Source organism: Amblyomma americanum, chromosome 7 (genome assembly GCF_052857255.1).
Source record: "Amblyomma americanum isolate KBUSLIRL-KWMA chromosome 7, ASM5285725v1, whole genome shotgun sequence".
Classification (NCBI taxonomy): Eukaryota; Metazoa; Arthropoda; class Arachnida; order Ixodida; family Ixodidae; genus Amblyomma; species Amblyomma americanum.
Window position 1 is genome coordinate 56,271,505 of NC_135503.1, and position 27,023 is coordinate 56,298,527.

At 44.1% G+C, this 27,023-nt stretch overlaps 1 protein-coding gene across 1 annotated transcript; it reads right to left on the reverse strand.

The window, feature by feature from the left end:
* Window positions 1–6,668: 6,668 nt before the first annotated feature.
* On the reverse strand, window positions 6,669–19,012 carry LOC144097701 (uncharacterized). Its single transcript, XM_077630346.1, has 6 exons — window positions 18,935–19,012; window positions 16,142–16,295; window positions 15,175–15,392; window positions 11,075–11,230; window positions 9,401–9,531; window positions 6,669–6,927 (listed from the first exon to the last, which is right to left on the reverse strand). Exons 1-6 carry the CDS (start codon window positions 19,010–19,012, stop codon window positions 6,669–6,671), a joined length of 996 nt encoding a protein of 331 aa, XP_077486472.1.
* Between the last annotated feature and the right edge of the window lie 8,011 nt (window positions 19,013–27,023).

Consider the following 27,023-nt stretch of genomic DNA (forward strand, 5'->3'; position numbering starts at 1 on the left):
GAAACACTTCTACTTTCGCGAGTATTAAGAGAACACAGCTTGAGCCACAGTATTGAACTCAAGCAAACTATTCCTTACACCTGTCACGTATGGTAGATGGACATGAATACCTTCATTACATGTGCAATCATTAACTTTCCTCTGAAGCATGTCGGCTATGGTTTTCCATTCATAAACGTGGTTTCCTTACAAGGTTCATTTATTTTCACGCCTCCGATCCTGCTATCTAGCAACATTTGATCGGCAAAGGGAACAAAAATAGCTTATTATTGTCCTTCAGATTGATGAACAAAGCTCGCTGTGTCGGCTCATACGATCTACTTGAATATGTCTTACAGCGTTGCGGGACCTCATTTCTTTCATTATGTGGAGCTGGGATACGCGGTGCACAGCAAAGCTCGATATGGCAGACCCCCACTGTGTTGGTGCGTTTGAAAACAGCGACCGCAGAGGCTTGTTATTTGCGCTTGGGAGCCCTTCCTGCCATTGCGCAGAGTGTTACGATGAACCTCGTAGCATAGTTGTACAGGCATATTATAAGGACGGTATTGACATAACAGCCGCACAGGACCAATGCTGGACGGTGAGCGGCAGCGCTTAATGAAGCCAAAATGCACATCTAAGAAACAAGCGCCCTCTAATGGGAAAAAGAAGAACATTGCAACAATGAAAATACCAATTAAACAAATACAAGCACGCCGATTTCCCGGCGTCTTCAAGCGAGTCCTAGACAGTACGAGCACACGTGTGTAAGACCATGCAGGATCTCATTCAGGTCCGCGGGAAGGCATGTCTGCATGCGCTAACAGCGATATTTTGTACCCCTTTATTGACGGGCGATGCTCGGCTATGGGAGGGCGGAACGTCGAGAATATGCGCACGGAGGGTGGCGGGTGGCAATCGTTAAGTTCGAGGGGATTTAAGCCCACCTGCCTTGCCCGTGCTTGGTATAATTGTTTCTTGCTACTTTCGTCTTTCATACTTTTCTTTCTGACTATTTTCTGTCTTTCTTCCTGGCTATTTCGGTCTGCTCTTACATCATCAGTTTTAGGGATCCGAGTCGCTCCTTCCCGACATTTTTTTTAGTTTTCTTTCCTTTTGTCCCGTGGTTCTTTTCACCTGAAATTACTTTTCTTTCGCGGTCTCCGTTTTCCTTTCCCTTTCGTGTCGGGGAGTAGAACAGGCGTATGGGAAGGTAGTCGAAATTATCCACACGAGGAGGGATAAAATGCCAATATGGAAGGATGTCATGCAAGGAGACACTATGTAGTACTGTTCTTCGCGTGTTTATAAAACGCATTCAGATAAATACATTGCCTAAAGGTGGGTGTAAAAGCTCACGAATATTAGCAATCTCCGATTTGGTGATAGCATCCGGTTGACGAGTAACTCACGGGCGAAGTGCAAAGCGTGGTCGAGGTCGTCGAGAGGGAAAGCAGAATGGAGAGCCTTGATAATATCTTAAAAATGATTGATGCAATTTTTTGACTTTATAGAAAATTTTGGGAAGAAGTGAATTCGCGCTTTGAGATTAAAGCTGTCCCAAAATGGTCTTTTGGCTGGAGCCATCATCGAAAAGCATATGCTCCTTATTCCATCGCTCCGTCTTCAGACCGATTTGCAGAGCCCGGCTGTATTTATTGTAGCGATGGCTACATTACGGTAGCATTTGGAGCCTTCAGCATGGTGGCGCCGCCACCCTGTGGTGGCGCCGTCACGCTGTCACGTGACTGGTCACGTGGTGCGGACCAGCTTCCGGCGGCGCGGCGCCGAGGCTGACCACGTGGTTGGTCACGTGACCAAGTTCCACTCGGCCAGCTATAGCTATCGCGTCACTCCAGGCTTAACCAGAGCTAATCCACCGCCAATTTTTTTATTTCGTTTTCACGAATGCCAGTGCAAATTAGTATTTAGGGAAAGAGTAAATAGCTCCCGATCTACATGGCGAAGCTAGATGCGACTTAACTGCGTTAGAACGTTTGGCCTTCTCTGGCTTTGTTCACTTTTGTGCAGCTTTTCTATAAACCAGAAAAATCGAGTTGCACCCAAATGCTCCTGCAGTCGCCCCTCGGCTCTACTAATGCGAGAAATCACCACAGCTGCTTGTGGCGATTCGACTTGTCCGTCCCTCTGTTCGGGCTGCTCTGAACCCACTTGTATACACGCTCTTTAATACACTTGTTGTTGTTGTTGCCTTCGTGACATGGCACATACTCACGACGGGGGATTGGCCAGGATTCAGTGGGAGGCCCCATAGAAAAGGGTGGACTGGTGCCAATCTAGTTATTTCTCACAGCGACTTCATTATTCGGCTCTTCTTTCTCGCTCCTATTCGCGTTTCTTGCTCTTCATCTGTTTCCGCATCCCGTTTAGCAATGTAATACTCTCTCCATGGTTAATGAGCGCAACAGGAGAACGACGAAGCAGAAGACTACACGACACACGCGCTCACACTCAACACTCAACACTCATCATCCTCTACTGCCGGCGGCTTGCACGGCAGAGAATTCAGTTTTTGGTAAATGCGCTCGCTTAAATAGGACTGCCGTTTACTCTTCCCGTCCTCCTGTCATTCGGTGAAACCGTCAAAGGGCATGCCATTTGGCAAGTGTGCCAACTACTCCACAAGTATATCAGTGCAACCGGGAGATTTTTGTGTTAATTTCAAGATTTTTTTTAACTTTCCTTCTCTCAAAATTATTTGTTTTCTTATCAATCCTCACATAAGTAATTCTACTCGCACAGCTTTGTTTCCTTGATTTACAACTCGATTTCCTCATGCTCAATCAAATTAAGGATTTCCTTTTCACTCCCAATCATCTTAATTGACATTAGACATTCCCTGTTTGGACCTGCACCAAACCCTGGCCAATCCCCCACCGTGGGTATGTGCCATCATCTTTTCAGGCAACAACAACAACAACAACAATTGAACGTTTATTGCGAAGAACAAAAATATATAAGCGCAAAAAGGCAAACATACAAATAAAACTACAGTCGCACATAAAGACACCAGCCGCAGTAAATTACATCAGCAACAAAGAAAGAGAAAAGAAAATAAGCAAAATTAAGCACCTTCTAGGAGTGCATCTTGCGTTAGCTTGACAAATGGAGTACTAATACACGTGTTAACAGGTCTAGCTATGTGAGACGCCTCCTTCAGCTGTATTCGCTTCTCTGCTTAGGCTTACCGCCTCCCTATATACACCGGATCAATCGACTCGAATTGGTGCTGTTTTAATTTTTTTTGCTGTTCAGCTCACGGAGCACATTATTCGGCTTCAGAATCTGCCGAAAGACCAGCTTCATCCATGATTACCCTTTCGCTGCACTTCTGCTTCTGCTTGTGCTTCTGATTGTGCAAGCAACCGCGTTTCCTAATCTTCGCGTGCACGCTCTCAACCATTGGGCTGCAGCTGGCTCGACGCCGTACTTTCGCTGGCTGCACCTGGCGCAACGCCCCTCCTAGCTTTTTCGAAATACTAGTGGCTTCGTCCGCACATCACGTCTTTCTCGCTGATGTCCCGTCTAGTGCTGCGCACTAATAAGAAAAGAATCAGAAAGATATATTCCCATCTCCAGACCAAGTTCACTATTATGGTCATAGCAAACATTTCTATTCCGAATATAGCGCTGATTGCTCCCGAAAATTCCGAAATTTCTGAAAATGTTGGCAAGAAAACAGGCATCGTATGCATAGTCTTTGTGAAGATAAGCTTAGAAGAGGTAATTGCTGACAAGTAGGGCCATGTTTCAAGCGGGATTCCAACTATTTATGAAACTCTGATCGGGTATTTTAAAGTCTCGCTTTGTAGAGCATTCGACACAATGGCCCTAAATTACAGATTTCTTACGAAAAGAGCTTAGGCATAGGAGACAGGGATTGGCGTAATGCTGACAAATGTTCTACAACTCAAGCGAGTGCGAACGTGGTAGTCTTAATATACATGTGCCATTGGTGTATTGCAGCAGAAAAAAGACAAGACAAATTATTCTTGATCGTGCAACCTTTTATGGTCAAAATAAAAGCGCTCTTGTCACAGCCTTTATTACGGACCTTCTATTAAAGACCAAACAGGACATTTTTTGTTATGACCACATTTCGTGTCTATACTACGGACAAAAATATGTGCTGACTGAAGGCGCACTGCACATGCTCGGCAGAAGTGCGGTTTGTTGCTATGAGTGTATATTGGCAGCATTATTGGCTGAAACACCACAAAGCACTCTAGGTGATGAAGCGGCACATGTTCGGAATAGACACCTATCTTCATTCTTGGCTTCTACTGTGCCGAAGGGTTCTCTTCCGGTTTTGTGGTTTAGTCCAGCATTTTGCCCCAGTGTGCCACGTGGAAAATCATGATCAGCTAGGTTACCACCACCACGACTCCTGGACACTGTTGATATTACATTTATTTCCTTCTTTTTCTTTATACTGCTCTTTATTACCCAAGAGAGCGATGGTCTTTACAGGGACGATTAGCGTTGCCAGTGCCGCGCCTTTGTTCTTTTGTGGTGAGCGTGCCGTCGTGTGCAGCGAGAGTGTGGTCTCACTGGTAATAAGCAGGGCATTGACACGTTCCTTCTTTTAGAATACGCCAATTGGCGTAGCTTTAGACGCAATCAGCCTCCCGACTCCTCTAGAGCAGCAATCAGCTGAAAAAAAAAAACCTAGTGCGTTTCGATCATGACATGGTTTTAGCTCCTATTTAGATAAAAACGTAGAATTTATTTATTTGCTTATTTCACCTTCAGGGCAGGGGGCTTTAAAGAGTGGAGTGCATTATTAGAATAAATACAATAAAAAAGTTGAACTCGAAGCAGAGAAGTCAATGATCTACATATACAATGCTGGCTAATGCGGTTCTAAAATGAGAAAAATCTTCAATGCTGGCAATCGATGTGGGAAGGTGGTTCCAGTCTATGGATGTTGAGGGAATTAAGGAGTCGCTCCATGTTATTTAGGAGCTTTATCTCTTAGTCATCACGTTTCGAGATTTCGTGGGGTCTGCTACCACCCTGAGATCACAGCGCCATCTGTGGCGCTGTGTGGCCATCTGTGTGTGGTGGACAGAGGTTGAACTATGTGAGTATGACGTCAGGGGACGAAATGGCGCCATAGTCTCGGTTTCCCGAATCTAAGATAGCCACCATTAAATTGGTTGTGCCCTCCCAGACGGTGGTGGCTTTTTTTCTCTTAATGGAGCAATTACAACCTTGTGTGCGTAGTCCAGTCGAGATGAGGGGTACGAAGGTGAAGAGATGAGTGGGCTATGAATTTTGGGGCAAACACAAAGAATTTTATGGAATAAGCAAATGCGAGAAAATTTCCCATGACGAGCTAATGGATGTAGGTTTAACATGTGTTTCATTGATGATGTACCGGCAGTACGATGGCAGTTATGTGGAATGAAACGTACTGAGGTATTCTGGACATGCTCGAGGTCATAGGTTAGGATAGCACAACTGGGGTCCCGAACGGATGGAGCGTATTCTTGTTCGCTAGTAGGTATGAGTGTCTTCTACTTAAGGACTTTAAGTGAGCTGGGGGCAGAAGAAAAATTACGACGAAAATAATTAAGCATGCGATTAGCATTGTTGATTATGGTGTTAATGTGAAGGTACAAAGTAAGATCAGAAGCGATTTCGATGCCGAGACAACGATAGGAAGTAACAGATTCGAGACGACTGTTATTTAGGTAATAGAGGCTAGTATTGCAGGAATTTCTCGAGGCACTAAAGGATTTCCGTTTAGATGTATTAAGATCCATTTCGCGCAAATCACACAAATTGATATTAGCATCCATATCATGTTGCAATGCATTAGTATCATCCGAACTGTTAATTTCACGAAGGAGAACACAATCTTCAGCGAATAAATGTTTTTCTCATAAAGAAGGAATTGTCGTTCATTTGATGACCAATGACGTGGCAATAACGCAAACTGAACGAAGGGAATTGCGCTAAAAAAGACACGGACGAGAAAAGACAAGGACAAGAAAAGAACAAGACTTGTCTTTTCTCGTCCGTGTCTTTTTTAGCGCAATTCCCTTCGTTAAGTATGTACGACCGACTCTCCCAACAACGTGCTCTCCCAATAACGCAAAACTTTCACTCAGATGAGGACTAAAGGCAAGTATGAAATTACGTGTTTAGTGTTGAACCGCCAAACATTTGTGGCTTTGCCGAAATGCTCCCGCCTCGAATACCTTTTAAACGGCATAAGCTTAAAGCTCAAAGGCGCGAGACTATCTTGTTCTTCCTACCGTAACGGTCTTAGCCTCCTGACAAAAAATGTTTAATAGCCAACTGCTTCTAAATTTTTGTGATTGGCAACCTGCGTGCCCGTAACAAATGTAGAAGGGAAGTGCGTTCACAAGTCTGAACCTTTGGTATGAGGCAATGCCTTTTTATTTCGTGCCGAAACTTCGCTTTGCAGAACGTCCACAAAAGGTAACAATAGATGGACAAGAATTCGTTTACGCAATCACTTCGCAAAATGCTCTTTTCTTTTTACACTCAAAGAGAACAGTGTTAAAAGCAGGTATTAGAAAGGAGTGAGTTGTGCACAGCACGCCTGTGCAATAAACTACAATTTCGGAATAGGAGTAAAGGTATCTGCCAAGACTACTTAAGTTTAGAGGTACTGGCAGCGGAACAAAGCCTTTCTACAGTCGCGGTGCACGCCTGACTTGCGAGAGACGTGGTGAGCGACCTTCGCGACGAGTGAAGTAGCCTGCGATCATCTCCGCCATGAAGACGAGGATGCTGGCAGCGGTGAAGGCGCAGTACACGTAGAACACAGAACCCATGTCCCCCAACGTGAGGTCCTCCTCTTTTCCTTCGACGTTCAGGCAGCGATCCAATGGAGGGAGAGCCATGTCATACGTGTGATAGACGATTCCTGCCTCGAACAATGCAGTCGTACTGCGAGAGAGTAGATGCCAGGTAGAACATTCTTAAGCACGCGAAGGTCCAGAACTTATCATCGTGCAGTAGTTAGCACAACACTGCGGGATTAATCCGCCACATTGTGGCTTTACTCAGCGCTTACGTCAGAAGTGCAAATGATACGTCAAAGACGCTTGGCAGGCTTTGCCTGAAAGATTCATACATTCTAATTTTTATTTGCGCCAAATTCTCATAAAATATTTCAGGTTCCCTTCAGAAGCCAGGCGCCAAACTCTATTCCAGTTGGCTTGTCCTGATTTGCGATGAATATTGTTAACACTTACATTTCTGCTAACCCAAGCTGTTTTCCTCGTTATTTTCAGTGCAGCTACCGTAGTTCTGCATTCCATAACTCACTGGAGTCGTGCGTATTTATTTTGGTGCCTTATCGTTAGCCTCCAGGCTTAGACATTATAGATAAATGCGTCTATAAGCACTTTCTGTTACTAAGATGTGTTAAAGTTAGATTACGTATCTTTCAATGCCAACCAGTTGTCCTCAAACCTCACTTTGCTCCTATAAGGATTTCTTACTCTGGACCGCCATTCCTTGCATGATCTACTTTCAAACTAAATTTCCGATCATACCAGGATCAGGATCTCCTTAATGTTAATTTTTATGCTTTTGACTGCTTTGCATGCCTAGGGCATCCCACATTTAAGCGGTGGTACGTGGTATGCAAGGCCCTAACAACGCTGCACGCGGGCTATCAAGAAGGATGCATGCAGTGCTTCGGATTGTTTTTAATCGCGGCTCTCTGCAAACTTTTGTTATTATCTTCAATTGAGGCTTAACTTGTGATAGTGCCGTGGGCTATGAGGGGTTCTGTATTGGTGTATTTCACGATATATAAATTCGTGCTTAAGGCCTCGGTCCGGCACGTGGGCTATCGAGGACGCTCTTGTGGAGGCCTCACTACGCCCACTGTATGGCCAAAGGCGTCTTCTATATCTTCCCAATTTGCCTGCCTTTTACCAGCTGCGGCCACTTCGGATTACTTTCAGTTGTGGTTTAACGTACGAAGACTGCACATAGGATACCAGGGATGCTGTCGTGCAGTGCTTCGCAATATTCTCACCTGAAGCTTAACGGCCTCAAATGAACAATGAGGGAGTCTGAAGCAGAGTGCTTCGCATATTTTTCAATTGCCTGTTGTGCACTGAAAGGAAGTGGCCTCTCCCATATTACTCTAAACAAACCTTTTCTGGGCCTTCAATGGTCTTTTTACCCACATACCTTAATCTCACGTGCCCTCCTGACTTTCTGCTGTGCCTTCCCACCCTTGAATTTTTCTGGAATTCAACCCTTTACTTTTAACCGCTACCGAAAATCTTACCTTCGCAGTACATGCTCTCCAATGCCAATTTTTTCTCCTTGATTTATTATAGGATAAGATAGTTTCGGTTTTCCGAACCCAAGATGGCGGCCATAAAAATTGGTTGTGCCCTCCCATGCGTCCCCCTCCTCCCCTCACCAAAAAAAAATGTCCTATAACGAGTAGGAAAACTGTCCCGTTACGGGTCCGCAATGCATGTATACATTCGTTCCGCTATATATACTCCGACATGGCAAGGGGCATCCATCCGGGGACAGTTATGTACCAAATTTGGTAGGGAAATAAAACCCTGTAGGATGTGGTACAGAATTAAAACCGCAAATAAATAATAAGTAAACATTGTACACAAGCAATTACTAATTGAAGCGTTGCCATATGGCACCGCAAGCCGAATTCCAGGCCTACCTTGACCTTGCAAACGAAGAAAAAACCATTTGGAACTGATCTTGAGGGGGGTGTAACGGGACAACGGGTAGATGTGCATTGTAATTTCTCTGATAGATGGCGCTAGACGGCGTTCATGCGGCTAGGCGGCGTACATGCACGCGTAGCAGGGCATGGTGACAAACCACCCCGTTTCAAAAGGTATTACATTCCGTTTCTCGAGACGAGCGGCGCGTTCTTTTGCGCTTTCTTCGTCTAGTAAACCAAACAGACAGCTAACGCTCGTTACTTCAACGTTTTCCAGACGGTGGCGGCGTTTTTAATGTATTCACCACTAACCTGTTTCTAAAGTGCTTCCCAGTCCAGATTTCTGAATACATGCGGTGAATAATATAGCACAGTATGAGCGACTCAACCTAAGCCACCGAATAAGAAAGCTCATTCCACACTTGGATTGCTCCACTTTCCGCACTCTTTATTTTGAAGAAATGTCGTGAATTGGGCCTGTAATTAAATCTTTGCTTTCTTGAAGCAGTGTGGTTTGCCCCGCAGTTTCAGTAAGATATTGACTGAAGTACTGAGATTTGCGCTTTGAGAGTAGTTATTTTCATACCATGGGTGTCTATGGGAACATTTACTACTACAACGTCTGTGTTGACAACTGCGTAGGAAAATGCACGTTGTAAATACTCAATTCATGACTAGGAAATGTCAACGAAAGAGCCTTACATTCTCTTGATGCGCTTTCGAAGTGTGGCATTCACATGGCGGTTGATGTAGGCGCCAAAGAGCAGCGAATACATGGATTCAGTGCCGAAGTAAAATTCTCCGATTTCGCCCCCACTGCAGAACTTGCCTGCCTGTCGTCAAAGTGAACAAAAAACAGTTTCTCTTTCAGATGCCCGATGAACGCCGTTGAAGGGCAACATGTCGTTTTACGGCGTGCAATCTGAAACATTCAGGGCGATAATTGTCAGGCAGAGGAAGGATCCGGGGAAACGTTAAGCACTCAAGAGCTTTCAGACAAGCATATGGCCGGTATTTCACGGAAGAATTTGAGTAATTTTTAGAAATAGGCTTCTTGGGGTAAAAATGTGGTTTTTGTTGCATAGTATTACCTGAGTTGGCGTACTCAGGGAAGCCGATGATTTGTCTTAAGTAGTACTCTAGTTAACAAATTTCAAATAATTAAATTTTAAATACCACAGCTAAGCAGCTTGTTGCAATTAGAGGTTTGCAGCCGGTCGTTAGTAATAGCCATAACAGTTTTTAGAGTTTCGAAACGCGATTATCCTCGGCGCTGTGGATCGAAAAAATCTGGACACATCCTGCCAGAATGCATGCGCTTTCAAAGACCATGCAGGCAAAGCAATGTTTCCAGTGCAGGTATGTAGTCAAAAAAGCCAAACTTTGTCGAGCCAGAGTGCCAACGGTTATAGCGCTTTCCAAGTAATAAAAACTGATATGACTATTACAAACGACCGGCTACAAATCGCTGATTGCAACTAGGCGCCTAGCTCTAATAGTTGAAAGGTTAATTATTAAAAATTAGTTATGTAGCTTACCACTTAAAACAATTCACCGGATTTCTCCTGTACGCCAACACTGGTATTAAAAAGGAAGCAGAAAAAGCCTTGTTTTTACCTCAATAACCTATTTTTAAATTACTTAAATTCTTCCCTGAAACAACTTCTATACGAATTCCAGAAGTTTTACGCGCTCCTAAGAAACCGAGCTGGAGCGCCACGCTGAGCGAATGAGCGTAGCGATATATATCCTGATTATGTGGTATGGTATTGTATGGTATGTCATGTTATCCGCTTATGTTATACGGTAATGTGGTACGATTATACGGTGTTATGGCATGGAATGTTATACGTCGTGCCATAGAGCCTTGGACTAAAGTCAGGTAAGAACAGTTGCAGTCCGGGTGAACCCTGACTTTGCGGTCAGTCGGAAGCATTTACTCGTGAACATTCATCAACATGGCTCCCGGGCTGGCCTTTTAGCAGCCATTAGGCGTTGCTCAGGCTGATCTCTCTGCTTCTGTGAACCGCTCTCCTTTCCCTTTCGCGTACCATCGGGCTCTTCTTTAAACAGTGCCTTTACGCGGTTTACAATTGGACAGCAACTTTCGCCAGTGGTCACAATCCGTGGACATGCTTTAACATAAGAAAAGGCAGCGGTAGCAAGACAGGATGCGTTCGGACTGGTCTTCTCGATGTATTAGCTTATTACTCATGGAAACATGTCTTCCATCTGTATACTAGTGTTTCAGAGTAATGTTTAGTCTCGTGCTTGAGCTTCAGCTTCTTTTCTCTTATGGCGGGCGTTTCTAATATCTACAACGGTTGAGAAAAGAAAAGAAAAGATGAGACGGAGCCAGAGTGGAAACGAGCTTACTTCGGTTTGTGAAACCGTATTCGCATGTATCACCACTGCTTTCTCCTGTATGATCTCGTAGAGCATCTCCTCCGGGAAGTGAAGAAGGCCGTTGAGGTCGCTTTTATCGCGACGAATCATACTCCATACTTTTTTCTCGACGGCGCCTTGAGAAGACTGCGTCGTGTTGGTCAGAAAAGAACGAGAGACAACGTAAAAACCTTGGTTACAAGTCGACAGTGTGAAGACCTTATTGCGACTGTTGACTGTTACAGAAAAGGTTGGCGCTAAAGCTTCTTTCACGCATATCCGAATAGAAGAGGCGCGCCTATGTTGTGAGTACTTAGCGCAGTCACTATATCGCTTTATCGTTTAATCGTGCAGTGCTTTCTCCGCTGAGAGACATTGATTCTCTAATCTACGGCGGAGTTGATAATCATGTTTAAGAGACACTAAACGAAAATATCGAACTAAGCAGCACTTATATATTATACCTCAGGAACAGCCGAGTAAAACTTTCACGCCCATTGCTCATAGTACAGCATGCTGTGCTGTCGATTTTCGCGTGTTTGTTGACTGCGCCGTAACGGCTCCGTAAGTAGGACCGCCACGACCCTTGCGATCGACTCTACTGTAGTACTTGCGATTTACAGAATCGTGACTAACTTCCTGTGGGTTGCATGCGTAAGAATCGGGGTACTTTCCACCCAACTGCAGTAAGTGGCAAGCTGCCGGTAGGTGTCGGAATGCACGCTTACGCTTAATCTCTACGAACATACATTAGCTGGTTGAACGCATTTCTCGCTGAAGCTATGTACCGTTGATACTAAGTCAGCTTCTTATCAAAACTCTTCAACATAGAGAAATGGCAGTCGAATGAAAGGCTATAAGATCCCGCCTGGCGGGCCGGCACCGCACGTAGAGCATGCACGGTAACATGCGCTAGGAATTTTTTAGTGAGAAAGCACTACTTCATGAAGTCAAACCGGCTCACTGGTTTGTGGGAAACGTCACATTGGAGGTTACTTTAGGCAAACCGTAAATAAACAAGTCAATAAAACATTGCCAAGACTGAGACTCGAACCCACGGCGGTGCAAAAAGATCAGCTTCGCAGACTACTGCACGAAAGCACATGGCTGTCGCCGCAGCCCATCGCGCCTCGTGCTAAACTGCAACACTCTTGAAAAAGTTGAAGACGCGCATAACTGGTTCCCAGGGAGGCGCCTTTTGCAAATTCCGTTTCATCAGCTGGGTTTGCCTGTGTCCTCTGCGGTGGTTCTTTCCATTGGCTCTTCTTTGCTTGTACGAAGCGGCAGGAATGTGCGCTCTGCTGTGCAAAATGTCCTTCAAGAAACGCAGCGACTCCCATTCTAAATTATTTTTCCCGCTCTCACTCTGTACAAAATTGAAACATTACTGGCATTGTATACTATTATCGCTAATATTCGATCTTTAAGTTAAGAGGACCCAATCTATCAGCCTATATACTATTTCTACTCCTTTTCCCGTCAAAACGTTCCTGTTTCCGGCAGCTAACAAGCAATTAGCAAGTGAGCTAGTCTCCTCTTAAAATGCACTTTAGGGAACGAAGTAATACCGAACTCGAGACCAAGTCGTAAACAGTCTCAGTAAGTTTCACAATGTTAGGACATTCCGTCTTTTTAAAAGCTTGCCTACATTAGCTGGCACATCTGGCCACAGCGCCTTGTCCTCCAAGCGCACCCATTTGCCTGGTTTCGCCGGTATCGGTAGTCTGGCGCTTTCTTGAGCGCCAAAGACAGAGGCTTAGTCAGAGCTGGGCGCTGTTTTCAACATCGTTTAGCGGCGTTTTTGAGGAATCACCTATTGATGCGTTCGACTAGGAGATTGTCGTTTCGCGCAGCCACCTAAATGTATTCCGAGCAAAGCTCTTTGCAAACACTTGAGGAAAAATGTGAAGGAACGCAAACTTTTTGGGGATGTGCCCGTATCTCTTTCGTAAATAATCTTGAAGTAAACGAAGAGAAAGGCATGCAAATATTGCACAAAACAAACTCCCCCTTGCCGCTGGCAGCATTCCGGAAACAGTCATTCATTTAGTCCTCAATTATTTCTTTCTGCTGCTGGGATCAGTGTGCTAGATGACAAAAAACCCATCCCAACGCCGTGTCGTTGTAACCATTGGTAACGGCAATCGTAGGCCAACACACCACAAACGCAGACCTAATCGCCAGCCTCACTGAGCTTTTGTGGCAACAAGAGGTTCCTGAGCTGCTGAAGCGAACGGAGAAACAATTGGCTAGCGCGAAACGTGGCGCAGCCGTGTACGCGAGCTGTGACTCCAGCGAGTACAAAGCCAGTGGGGCTCCCATTCGAAAGTACCCCCATCACTTGCGTTAGCAAAATGAAGGAAGGATACTGCGCGAAATGGTCACCAGCAGTTCTCAATCATGTACACTCGGTCTTCTTCGTATTTCCTCCTATCCCAATGGCATGCTATTCGGTATTCTACGAATTTATCTTCTATGCTTCCCTTTCAGACTACCATTCGGAATCAACACTGCATGCATTGTTATCCGAATAAACAACTACCTAACAAAGTTTGACATTCTCTCACCTAACCAGTTCGGTTTCAGAATGGGATTCTCTAACGAAGTAGCTGTGATCCCTCTCACCGATAAAATTAAATCCTACATCGACGCAGGTAACTCTGGTGGTGCATTATTTATTGACTTTTCCAAAGCTTTTGATTCCCTCAACCATGCTATTTCATTCAATAAGCTTGACGCTGTCGGCATAAGTGGGCCTGCACTTTCGCTAATCAGAAGCTATTTATTCAATAGAAAACAAGCCGTGTTCATCTCGGGAACATACTCAAAATTCAAGACGTTGGAGTTCCGCAAGGTTCCCTTCTTGGCCCTCTTCTATTTTTATTATATATCAGTGACCTCCCTAGGTGTCCTTATAATTCCAACGGCTTTCTTTATGCTGACGACACAACAATCTTAACCTCAGATTCACATATAGATAAAGTGGTCGATAAACTTAACATTGATGGACAGAATGTATTCGATTGGTGCAGAAATAATTTGCTGTTCATTAATGCATCCAAATCAAGCATTATAATTTTTAGGTCACCTCATAAAATTATTTGCGAAAACCCGTCTGGCAGCATAGGCTCAAAGTCAATCCTTTCAGCTGATCACGTATCCTTTCTAGGCGTAGTACTGGACAAACATCTTAAATTTCAGACCCACATCATATCCATTTCCCGAAAAATGGCGTACGGTATTAGAGTATTAATTAAAGTTCGCCTGTATTTCCATGTTCCCATCCTCATTTCCCTCTATTACTCGTTCATCCACTCCCATATTCAGTATTGCATTTCATCTTGGGGAAACACGTATCATTCGCATTCATCTTCTCTGCAAACTATACAAAATCAAGCAATTCGAATTATCACCTATAGTCACTACTTTTAAATGCCCCTCGTCTTCTCCCATCATACAATATTTTATCGGTGCCCAAAGTAATCGACTACAAATTCTGTGCCCTTATGTACAAATGTGTAAGAGATCTACTTCCTTTTTCGTTAACTAGCAGTGACCAAAATCCACGTCGCAACGACAAGCGTTTTGCTAATCACAGTAACTTTTTACTCCCTAAAACTAACACTAATTATGGAAAGCAAACAGTTCGTTTCTTTGCCACCAAATTATGAAACTCATTACCAGTTAGCATTAAGCAATCATCAAATATGTGTGCCTTTAAATCCGCTCTCCGCCCGTTTTTACAATCCCCTTAATAGTATTTTACATGGTAAGTGGTACTAGTTTTGTCACTTATATCAATCTATGATTTGTGTTTTGTATTGGTCTGTACGCGTTTTGGTGTGTAATCAGTTTTCATACAAATAAGGGTTTGCATTATTTCTCGTATTTCACTCACTTCTTTTTAATGATTCCAACAACTTTAAATTTTTGTTTGCATCTGCTGTCTGTAATTTTTTTTTTGCAATTGTTCTTACAGGAGGTCCCGTCCACAGTCTCTGACTTTGTGACCTCCTTCTGTATTCCAGTGTTTTTCTAATCTTGTACCATAAACATGCCATAAACGAACCTTGAACCTTGAATGCCTTTACCTCCAAGTATCGGGTAGGAACGGTGTTCTTGAGGAGGTAAACCTTGAGGTGAGGTCTCGCCGCAATGTCCTGCAGCGTGTTGATTCTCTCGAGCTCGGTTTTCAACAAAAGGCAGGCGCGCATCTGTCCTGAGAAGGCGTTCATGAGAACCACGATGGCCAACCACCAGGCGGCGCTGACGATCCGCAGCACTGCCCTTTCAGGGGCTACTGCAGACGCTGCAAGAGTGGTTGGTACCATCAAATGCGGCATTAACACGAAACTAATTTTGTGACTCAAGCAATTGTGTTCTTCTCTGGTCTCATTCATCTTTCACCTGTGCAGCATGGCTCATGTAAAATGCTATTCCGCGGAACTCGTTGTCTGAGTCTAACTCAAAAGGTTAACCTAAATCTTGACCGGAGTTCACTGGCCGATTTGTCGTTGTACAGTGTTGCAAGTACGCAGAAATAAAGTCACAAACTGTTACTAAAAGAGCTTGAGCTCAGTTGAGCTTGGTTCAGATATCCTCAATTAGTACTCTTTGGTGGGTCAGTAGGTCCACCACTGGTGTGTGTCACTTGTGTGTCACGCTCGCGCTCGTGTCAGCGCTCGTGTGTGTCACGTCTTCTTTCTTCGCCCCGTCTGTTCGTGCGCGTCAACTTTTTGGAAGGTCTTACCAATGCGCCCAAACAACCCTTTTGCTGACAAATCAGGATTAACGCGGGTTGAACCGCCTTGGACGAAATAAGGAACGAACATGAAGAAACGAGCACCTGCTGCATATTAAACTTAATTCTCAACAAAATTGACTGCCTCTTTCTTTTCCCAGCTTACATTACGACCTTGAACGCCTAGAGTTCTCCTTTCTGCAAACTTCTGCATTAAACAAGTGGACACGGTGTCCCTTTCGCGCTCGATTTCAGCCCCTCGAAGGGGGGCTTTGACCGCTGTGATACTGACAGCACACCGCACTTTTATCGCTCACCTTCGCACAGCATATTCTCGAAGAGCATCCAGAAGTACTCTTTCCAGGATTCGCTGGCTGCTGCTCTGTTTCCACGCATCCGGTGGGATGCCATGTCCAGGAAAGCCATGACGATGCTCAGCAGAACAAGGAAAATCAAAAGCAGCGCCCAGACCTGTGAAATAGGGAGCGCGAATCACACCCAACAGTGCTCGACGAAGCATTTTGGACAGGAAAGGGTTTATGTGCGAAATTTTTTTCATATATTGTAAGATTTCTTTATACCAATCAATATATCCGCACATGTCTCCTCGGCAGGGTCCAATTTTTTTGCTATTAACTTTCTTGCTATCGTAAAAAGCCTCTGATACTAGTTGTCTATGGCAGTCTTAACGGCTCCATGCGAGCGATGGAAACACTATAAAAGAAGGATTTCCTACATGCGGAAAAAATGGACAATTACGCTCAATATTTCTATACCAGTGCCTTGCAGTTTTTCAATATTCAAAATTTTTTTTCCAAGAATGATAACAGGGGGCGAGAGATTAAAAAAGACGCACCTTTAATACTTGCACAACGGAGGGCGAAACTGGCAGAACCAATGAATGTACTCAGTCTGTGCCTGCCAAAAACTCCGCCGTTAAACAAAGTTTTCTTTCCCGGTTATCACAGCGTGAGGAAGATAAAGCTTTCCTCTGTATAAGAAGAACACTGAAATAGCTAAAAACGGCATCTTGGGTTCGTGCTTAGTGAAGACATCACCAGTGGTTTAGATGAGTTTACCTTTGGGATTTGACTGAAAAATTACTGTAGTTCTAGGACCTAAGTACTAATATAGTAACACAAGACAACGAAACGAGAAGTCCGATGCTCAAAATTTCATTTCAATGGTGCGTTCACTCGCATAATTAAATAAATATAACCCAAACGCCAAACACGCAAAGTGTTAACAATGCACACGTGCGCCTAGAACGCTTTGCACTTCCTCTGAGGTCTATGATAACAACTTAGCATTGATAGATTTTTGCCACTGAGAAATTTTAGCCCTGTCACAAGTTTGACATCATGCCTTCCAAATTTAGTTTTTTGTCAAGTGCGATGTATGTCTAGACTTGGCTGCATGCATATCTTCGTCAAGCAGGTCTGATGTCATAAGATCCGAGTGTTTCATATCCACGTGTCTGTCTGTGAATGTACTCTCCTTGGTCAGGCGTGCCTTTCGTCTTCCTCGGCGGCCTCCCGCCTCATGGCTGCCGACTGCTAAAGGTGACACCACTGTGCTGAATTGAGGGCCACGACACCCACGTAGTTCACGTGATATTCTCCTAAACATCCTACTACTGAGTGTGATTCCCCTGTTGTACGGAGCTCTTTTTGTCGGCCTGTTTGATCGATTTAGGCTTGGCCCCTAGTTTTTTTTACACAGAAACTGTATACCTCTACCGCTCAAGGAAATTTTCGCGTTGTCAGCAAAAATGGGACACGACAACGCTTTGGAGCATTGCCAAGAAGTCCACGGAACGCCATCGCCCGTTCGGCGCTACGCCTTGGCCATTGGACTATTTAAGGAAAGGAAACATATCTTTGTGGACGTCCGGGCTGAGATGTATGGCACGGAAGATGAAATGAAAATTGGTTTTAAGGAAAGGAAATGACGCCTGTCTCACATATCTCGCTGGGCACCCAAACCACGCCGTAAGGAAAGGAATGTTTCCCACTCGCGGTGCCGACAGTTACAACTACGCGTTCTGGTAAACATTTGGTTTGCAACTGCTTCGAAAGGGGTTGACGTCATTCGATTGCCTAGTGAGAAGTGCAAACCGCGTAATGTATGATTACGGCGCCTGCAAACAGTGTGAAGCACATTACTTTTCCCCGCGTGTGTTTCCTGGTAAAGATTACGGTTGTGTTTTCGTGTTATTGTCGTAGGCAAAAACGCCAGTCTAAAAATTGAATGCAAAACGCATATCTCCTTTCAAATCAGTCATACAGCATACAGCTCAAGTACATTTCACTTGTCTCTGGTTTCACTCTATGTAGAGCCACGTGTGTGAATTTTAAAGTGACGTCGAAATGGGTAATTGGGTGCCGTTTTACAGCTTCGCTGTCCAACCACCTTCACAGCGTGGATTTTAGCCACATTTTTTTTTTTCATTTTTTCGCACACTTGCTATAAAGCCATGGTTGGAGTTCGCTGTATACTACAGGAAATCATGTAAGGGATTTTCGTGGTTGAATCTTGCAGTCACTGGAGTTTTGCATTTTATAAATAGCTTGCAATTGCTCTTTGAAGAGCACATCTTGTCGCTTGCCTTTAAACGAGCGAAATTTCACAGGACGTCGATATGGGGCATTTTCTTCATGTTATGTGGCGTTTTCTGTTATGTGCTACGTTAACTAGCATAGTCCTGTCTTTCTGCCAGTGTACCAAAGGATGACGCAACACGTAAGCTGTCGCTTTTTGCATTTGCGCACTCATTTTGCGTTTGTAAAAATGCTACATATTCTGAGAACCCAGAAATATAGGTTCCTTCTTTGAAACTCACAAAGATGTGCTAAGCCAAAAAAAGTTCATGCGAGGCTCTGTTATACTGCTAGAGGAATATTTGATGTTCAAGACGTTTCGCTGTTACTCAATGAACGGTAGAAGAAACTGAGTCAAGGAACAAAATCGCCTTGCATAGCGCATGCTTGAAAGAGTATTTCCAGAACCAAAAGAAAGCGCGCAGCACAGCTTACGTGTAAATCGAACGTCAGCAGGTATCCAGCGATATTGGTGTCCCTAGTCCGGTTTCTGCCTGCAAGGATACCAACCGGCACGTTCAAGATCGGTGGCGTGGGGTCGGCGAGGGCGTCCCGGTCAGCAGTCCTCGCAACGGTTGGAAGCGTCATATCCACAATCTGGAACGGAAGGCAGCGACGGCGGTACCGTAAGGCATGCACTTGAATCGGCGTGGGACACGCTGTACTCAGAGAAGTCAAGAGCAACCTGCAAGCCACGTCGTATGCTTGGGTAAGCTTTAGTAAATATTGGAAGACAAGTAAGGCAGGATGAATTCTTTAGTCGGCAGTAAAGGGGAAGTGGAAAGGGGGTGCTTATCCAGTAAGTACTGCTCTCATCTTGCGCCAGAATCAAAGGATGTAAAAAAAGGTGTAAAATGCTTCACGTTTGAGTGAGGTCCTGTATGCAAGAGTAAATGCTGTTAAAGCAAACACATCCTTCTATGCTGTGGATTATATTGCACCAATGAACGGCTCAGAAAGGAAACATCTCGTCCAGCCGATGCGAGGGCGGTAGTCTTTGGAAAAACATGCATTCTGTGTTCTTTTGGACGGGAAGTGTGAGGCTGGTGGTTCATATCTGAGGTCTTCCAACTTGTTTGACAATTCTGTACCATTTGCATAAGGTTCGAATTGAGCAAAAAAAATGTACCCAAATTGAAGTTGAGAATAAAGCATGACAAGCTTTGTTCTGGACTGTGTATGGCTAACGAGTGCCGCGAACTATTGTAGGCAAGAGCAGGTCCAGGATTCATGGACATCAATTTTAATTGACTTAAACGTGGGATATTGAAAGGTACTGATGGGAATATTTTATATAATGGTTTATTATTCCGAATAGAGCCATCTTCGCCCGTCAGTTACATCAGTCGAAGAAATGTTATTATATATATCAACTCTAAGTAACCATTGCCTTAAGTTTTAGCATTCTCTTGTACTTGATTGCGCGCCGCGTAACGCCTTATGAGCTGATTTAAAACTCTGTTTTTCCGTGCAATTTTAACTCACTTTTTTGTTGCTATATATGACCCCCATCCCGTCTTTAACGGCCACGGGTCATGAGGGTAACGTAATAAAAATAAACTCGCGATGCGGCGATGACGATGTTGACGGGGTATTTCTTTGTCACGAAGGCGACGTTAGAAAAAAATGTGAAGTCTTCAGGTGGCGCTGAACACACTCTGTAGAGCCAGCCTGACCGTTCAGATTACTATTACAATGACTCGAGCCATGAAAGCGTTCACTCACATTATTTGCGATGTCAGCCATTAGTCCAGCTTTCCACGTGCCGTTCGGTCCGCGTGTTCCGAAAGTAAGCGCCGATGCCAGGTGGTAGCTGTAGCTGCAGCAGGAGGCGAGAAACAGTTTTACGTGGCTGTCTCGAAACAAGACCTTTCAAACCACCCTCGTCAATAAGTGGAGGAGAACGGCTATGACCTTATCTCGTCTTGGGAATGAGACATGTGAAACAATGATGTCTCTTGATATCGACGCGAATATGCTGATAGGCGGCAATCATATTTGATGGTCGGTGAGAAGACACAGCTCATAACAACACTCTCGCTAGCACTGAATAAATATCATGTTTCTTTTGTAGCGATGGCTACATTACGATAGGATTTCGAGCCTTCAGCGTGGCGGCGCCGCCACGCTGTCACGCGGTTGGTCACGTGGTGTGGAGCAGCTGCCGGCGACGCGGCGCCATGGCTGATCACGTGGTTTGTCACCTAGTTGGTCACGTGACCAAGTTCCACTCGGCCAGCTGTAGCTATCGGGTCATTCCAAGTTTAACCATAGCTAAACCACCGCCATTTTTTTTTCCGGCATCTCAACGACGTTTGATACAACATAGAGACATCGACACCAATGCCGAAACGCCCGCTGAAACGTATGCAATATGTGCTTGAAAACTTGTTAACAAGGGAATGCGCTTTCAAAGGCTATTTATTTGCACCAAACTTTAAAACGTAAAGAAAAAATAGAGGTCAGGTATTTTCTACTTTGTTTTTACACTGTACGCCATGGAGACTACACGAAACTGCAGCAAAAGCTTATCAGTTCAGTACCTATCAAAAAATACTTCGACTATCTTTACCATGTCTTGTCTAAAGTGGCATAATCATGAATTTCCAAAACTAAGTGTGAAATTAGTAATGTAAATGCGAAGTTATAAATTTGAAGAAACATGTTTCTTGTCGGTGCTGTGGACATAATTTTGGCTCTTAGAGTGACGCGAAGACCTTTGCTAACGCGTTTTTTCCGCCATTCATCTAGGTTACATTTTTCGCGATACTGGCGGTTTGAATTCCGCGTCTGCGCTGATCGGAAACGTCGTGCCTGCGTCAGCAACATAACGTTTTTTCGCGTGGTTCGCTCTGAAATCAGATTCTCAATGAGCTGACTGGTTGCTGGGCCATTAGTGAAGCGGCCACTCCTCCTCATCGGTGGAACAAAGAGAGGCGTGCCTAATTAAATCCTGTAAAACTCGCTCTGCCCTCGTTAAGAAAGGATAATGCCGCTGACCGATCTGGGCGGCTAGCGGCCACTGCACACGAGGGCGACAACACGGTGAGTGCAGGAAGCTATGTTAGCGATGCACTTCGTTCGTTTTGTTCGTTTCACATGCACTGCTGTGAGGAAGAAAATATGCCTGTGGACTCCTACATAGAGGGTGTTTCACCTAAGAGTTTTTACAGTTTTTCTAAATAGGCTTTTTGAGTTAGAACAGAGCTTTTTTTTTGGCATAGCGTTGTCAGCAGTGTAGTATTGAAAAATGCAGCTAATACGTGGTAACTAGCAGGCTGATTAAGTAGTAATCATTAGGCTACATTTTAGCTATTAGCGTTCGGCTCCATGATTCTTGAAAGGCGTCTAGCCCACTGAAATTATATTCATATCAGTTTTCAGAAATAGTATGTATCTCGTTCAAAGCAAGGTAATTTTCACGACCGAAGGTAAAGGTATTGCAACACGTCATCTGTGCTTGGAATTTGGGGTATCCAGGGTGCTCAGTTTGAGTTATGCGCAGTTTCTATTTTATTTGTATTGGTGTGCCTCATTTTTTTTCTTGTGTGTGTTAAAACTGGTCACTGGCTGCCAGCCACGGCCACTTTACTTACGAACAGTTCATGTTGTTTCTTATTGATGACAGCAAGACGTCAGTGATCCCAGTCACTTTGATCGTTTTGTTTACGACTTTGACGTCGCAAGCAATAGGTATCTGAAAAGGAAAAAGAAGGTCATGGGTAGAGGTAATGATAACGATAATGGCCTCGACATTTGATCAAAGGTATGGGCGAGGACGGTGAAAAAAATTGAACAAATACCTTTACAGCTTCGCGCCTTTCCAACGAATGCACTCGTGCAAGCCGCCGCGGTGGCTGAGTGGTTATGGCGCTCGGCTGCCGGCCCGAAAGACGCGGGTTCGATCCCGGCCGCGGCGGTCGAATTTCGATGGAGGCGAAATTCTAGAGGCCTGTGTACTGTGCGATGTCAGTGCACGTAAAAGAACCCCAGGTGGTCGAAATTTCCGGAGCCCTTCACTACGGCTTCTCTCATAGCCTGAGTCGCTTTGGGACGTTAAACTCCCATTAACCAAACCAAACCAATGCACTCGTGCACAATTGAAAAAGATTCATTAGTGATTAGGTGTGGAAATGAAATATTGATAACAGACTCCTGTAGAAATAAAAAGCTGCATTCTTGCAACTTTAATCTCATCAAAATATGCTAATGGCCCGAATAAGAATCGTCATTCTTATTAGCACTGATTACAGTGAACATTTCTTAAAGCGCTCGTTGAATATTAAGAATATTAAAAAATGAGGTATCTTTAAGCCTGCCTTCTGTTTCGACAATCTCTATGTCCCCCCCAGAAGTGTTCGGAGCTTCAGGCTGCTTTCCTGGGCCTTCCTCCTGTAAACCCATTTTTAAAATTACGCGGTAGAAACATATGAGTTGATTCTCTAAACTTTGGGTAAACGCAACTCGACCTGCAGTAAAATGATGCGACTTCGTATTGGGTTCATCACCATTTTAGGTCCGTTAGAGATGCTAAGTGTTCCTCTGGACGTACACAGAACTTAATTTGTTGATTCAATTTTCCACCTAGGTATAGATCAGAGCCCTCTTCCCGCAAGAAAAAAAATGACGTCAAGTGACAGATTATGCATGCGCTCGTGAGCAATTTTCAGGAGTCTCTTGGCGACGACAATACTTGTACTCCGCGTAGCAACGACCGATGTCGGGTGCCAATGAAGTTGACGCTGTTTATCCCCAGCACGTTGCAATGTTATAACGGCATGAGGTTATAAAGCTGGAGTTCTTGGTGTGTTACTTTGAAGTTGATGGCTTCCCCTAAGTCTAGGGTAGCGTTCTCACCCGCACGCATAAATTGCCGAAGTATTTTTATATATACAATAAAGAAGCCGGGTAACGTACGCCACTTCCTTGACTCCAGAGATATTTTAAATATAATAACTCTCCGTCCCGAAGGTGCATAATCGGCTTTTATAGACACTTCGGAATAATTACGGTTACCTTGAATTTTTTAAGTTTTATTGGCGTCGAATCTCATGCGACCATTTTGCCTTTTATCCTTCATTGAAAATCGGCAGCCGCAAGAACACCTATTCCTGAAAACTCCTGCTCTGCAGCAGGGCGCAAAAATAATAATAACGAGTCTCAGTGACCTTGAGACAATAGCTTGCTATTTTTCTGATATCATTCACAAACTTTTTTTCTTTAGATTTCCAATCAACCCTTTGTATCCCAAAGGCCAAATATAAAAATGCAATCTTCAGCAAGCAGAAGGAAAGTTACTCTCAGCGAGAGGTTTGTTATTAAAACATTCAAGGATGCCGTACAGTTTGCGGCGGTCAGGAGCGACGCCTGAATCTATTCCTTGAAATTCAGTTTAACAACTCGTTGATGTTTTGTTGAGAGTGTATTAATTGGATTCGGACGTGTAGCTATAGCACACGGCGGCGTAGTACCCACATTACCATTATACAGGGCGTTTAAAGGAACCTAACAGTAATTTTTAAAGATTTCACAGATTTTCACAAAAACTGGGACTCCTGTAATCTAGATATAGCGTTCACCATCAGCAACAACTGGAGGAGTCACTTAAGCTCTGCCTTAAGAGTATGACGTGATAGCTTTAATGGGTTAATGCCCATCTGTGTTGTGAAATTAGTCAATGTCTCTTTTACACTCATACAACGCTGGGAGTCCTCATAAGACTCATGGTGCAGCGTTATAACGGTTGAGCTATGCGCCACTGGCCCGGCAGGTTGCTGCCTCGAAGACAGCCATAGGGGGGGTCTTGTGAGATGCAAGTTGCTCTCCCCGAGCAGCAACCTCTACTGATCAATAATTAATTGAACTGCCACCTGCCATCGTGGTAAGGCTGTGATAACGTCACAAGGACAAGTGACATAGGTGATATATATATATTACCAAAATTATTTAAAACGGCGAACATTTTTCTTGCTTCCTTTGCAATAGCATTTTGACGCGAGAGCATTACTACACCTATCTCCAAAAATTGCCTGGTATCGGCAATGTCGACCGTTTCAAGTGTCGCAGCCGGCCTGAGCAACCGACTGCTTCGACAACCTGCGTAGGACACCTAAATCACGTGACCTTGGGGCGTATCACAACATGCCCTCCGGATTGTTAGCAAACTGACCACCTTTGCAGTTGACAAATATATTAATGATGCCTCGCCAGAAGTTGCTGAGGGGGAGCTACCTTTGTCGCGCAAGCCCCACCACTGGACATACCTGCCACTGCAGGGTAGTGACACATCGCTTAACCGCTGCACCACTGCGCCAAGGGTGGCATGAGGACTGCCACTGATCTTCGAATACAGAATTATTAATTTCGCATATATGGCCGTCCATAGATCAATGCCATCGCGTCATACCCTTAAAGAGGAGCATGTGTGTCCCCTTTAGCATTTGTAATGCTTTCTAGATGCTGCATATTTTCTTGAAATATTAGAAAAGTTGATTAAACGCAAGCTTGTTCATTCGCTATTAGAGTCGTTTTCCCATAGATAGAAACAAAGGAGTTGTTGCGGTGGGGTTAAGCGAGGCTTTAAGGGAGTTCATATTGTGGCGATTGTTCTGCCAATCCGAAGCATTTTAAAAGCTTTACTATTTTAATTTAGGCAGAGGATGAGTTATGTAAACCACTGACAACATTAAAATGCATCATAAATTATTATGCGAACACCGGTCGGTAACTAGTTGCACGATGCGTGCACAGAAGTGCACACTAAACTTGCACGGCTTAATTGGGCATGATATGTCAGGAAAGGAGTCTCCGGGTCTCCTGAAAAGAAGTAGTGGCAGGATTTATTTTGTACTTATCCCTTAATTTCTCAATGTGCGTGTGAACAGCTGGAGTGTGGTCATATTCATGCGGAAACAAAGATTTTGGCTACTTGATGGGCACAATGTATGAAGCACTATTTTGTCAGACGTTGAAGTTGGCAGGTTCATAGCCTCTCCAACATTGCGTGGTGTGTTTTCTAAAACTAACCTTATGGCTTATTAAATTACCAAGGATTATTATTTTCTGCAAACTGCACTTCCTGATCACAGAAAGCATCCTGAAGGTTGTTTCATAAATTGCCAATAAGAGGCAAATGAGGATGAAAAAGAATAGGTTTTTTTTACTCAATAGCTAGTGCGCCTTAGCGTCCTTTTGGAAATATGTATATTCTCTTTACCTCTGATGTTTGACAGAAAAGACAATTGTTTTCGGTGCCAGTGCCGCAGGCACGTGGTTGCCTACATTTGTATTGTCTTCGCGAATCAAAATTGAGCAGTAATATGTATTAACTTGTTTTCCTGCGCCTTCGAAGCTGAGACGTCCACTCTATGAAGCAATGCACTGTTCTTGGACTCGAAAATAAGTATTTGGATTTGTTGTATATTTTTTATTTCCTTACTAAAAGCACCCAAGGACGGTTAATGTACAGACGTTCAGTACCAAGTTTGACTTCAGATATAGGATGATGCTTTGGACCTAAAAATATCTAGATTACAGCTCACAATATTGAGATCTGATATGATAAGTATTCCGCATGTAAATTTTCATAATACCGCGCGAAATAATGGTGCCTTCTTTTTTGCTTACCGGAAGGATACCCACTCGTAGATGACAAGCCATTCTGGTTGCTGTCGCGGCTACTAGAGGTTTCTCACCGATGAACGGATCTACTCCGCTTAAACGTCTACCTTACAGCTGCATGCTGCTTATATAGGAAGCCAGGCCAAAATATGCTGTACGAGATCATTCATTTATCTTCCTCAACAAACGCGGAGAAGCTTTGCTTCTGAATATAAAGCACAGGGAGGAAAATATAGAGCGAGGAAGGTGCTGGTTTGTTGATGCAAACGGGGGCATCAGTAACTCAATTCTGTCCGGTATGTGTGAATGGGATAAATAATTATACCCCCGAGTTATTGTTTTCCCATAGCGAAGGTTTGCATAGGTGGGCGCTGGTACTTGTGCTAGAGACATATATCTGCATAGATTTCAGATTTCGGCAATCAAGTGCAGTGATCGCTTTATTGAAATCATAGCTACGGCGTACTATGTCTTCAATGTTTACGTATCGAGCACCACCATATCTGCACTCACAATAAAAACAGCATTCAATCTTCTCTTCTTTACATGCACGCAAAACACATTAGCCCCAATAGACAATAATATATTGGGACTATACCTTGGCTGTTGCATGAACTCTCATCCATTACACCGAAATGTTGGAAGATATGATGAGGCCAGGAGGGCTAACAAGCGAATTCAGTTCCTAAGAGCGACAAGTATATTTTAACGGCATCTTCAATGGAACAACAGACATGGCGCAGTATTCGTGATGAATTAAATTATGGCCGATACATTCCTCATCTTTTTAAGGAACACCTCCTGCAACCTCGTTAAGCTAAGAGTAAGCGGTGAATTAACGGAGCAATCGGGGCTAGTGTTCTCCTGCATATAGATAATGGCAAGGTGGGGAGAACGACGCAGCTATCACAAGGGAGCAAAGTGGAGGAGGCATTCGTGCTTTGCACTTGATGTGTAAGGAGATCTGCTTTTCTCTGGG

What these genes read in the sequence shown, in the direction of transcription:
- LOC144097701 (XM_077630346.1), bottom strand. Translation starts at nt 19,012, where the DNA reads ATGACGCTTCCAACCGTTGCGAGGACTGCTGACCGGGACGCCCTCGCC. An exon ending in TTCCTACCCGATACTTGGAG is followed by an intron (nt 11,231 to 15,174) that starts GTAAAGGCATTC and finishes AACACGACGCAG; the next exon opens with TCTTCTCAAGGCGCCGTCGA. An exon ending in ATACGGTTTCACAAACCGAA is followed by an intron (nt 9,532 to 11,074) that starts GTAAGCTCGTTT and finishes CTTTGACGACAG; the next exon opens with GCAGGCAAGTTCTGCAGTGG.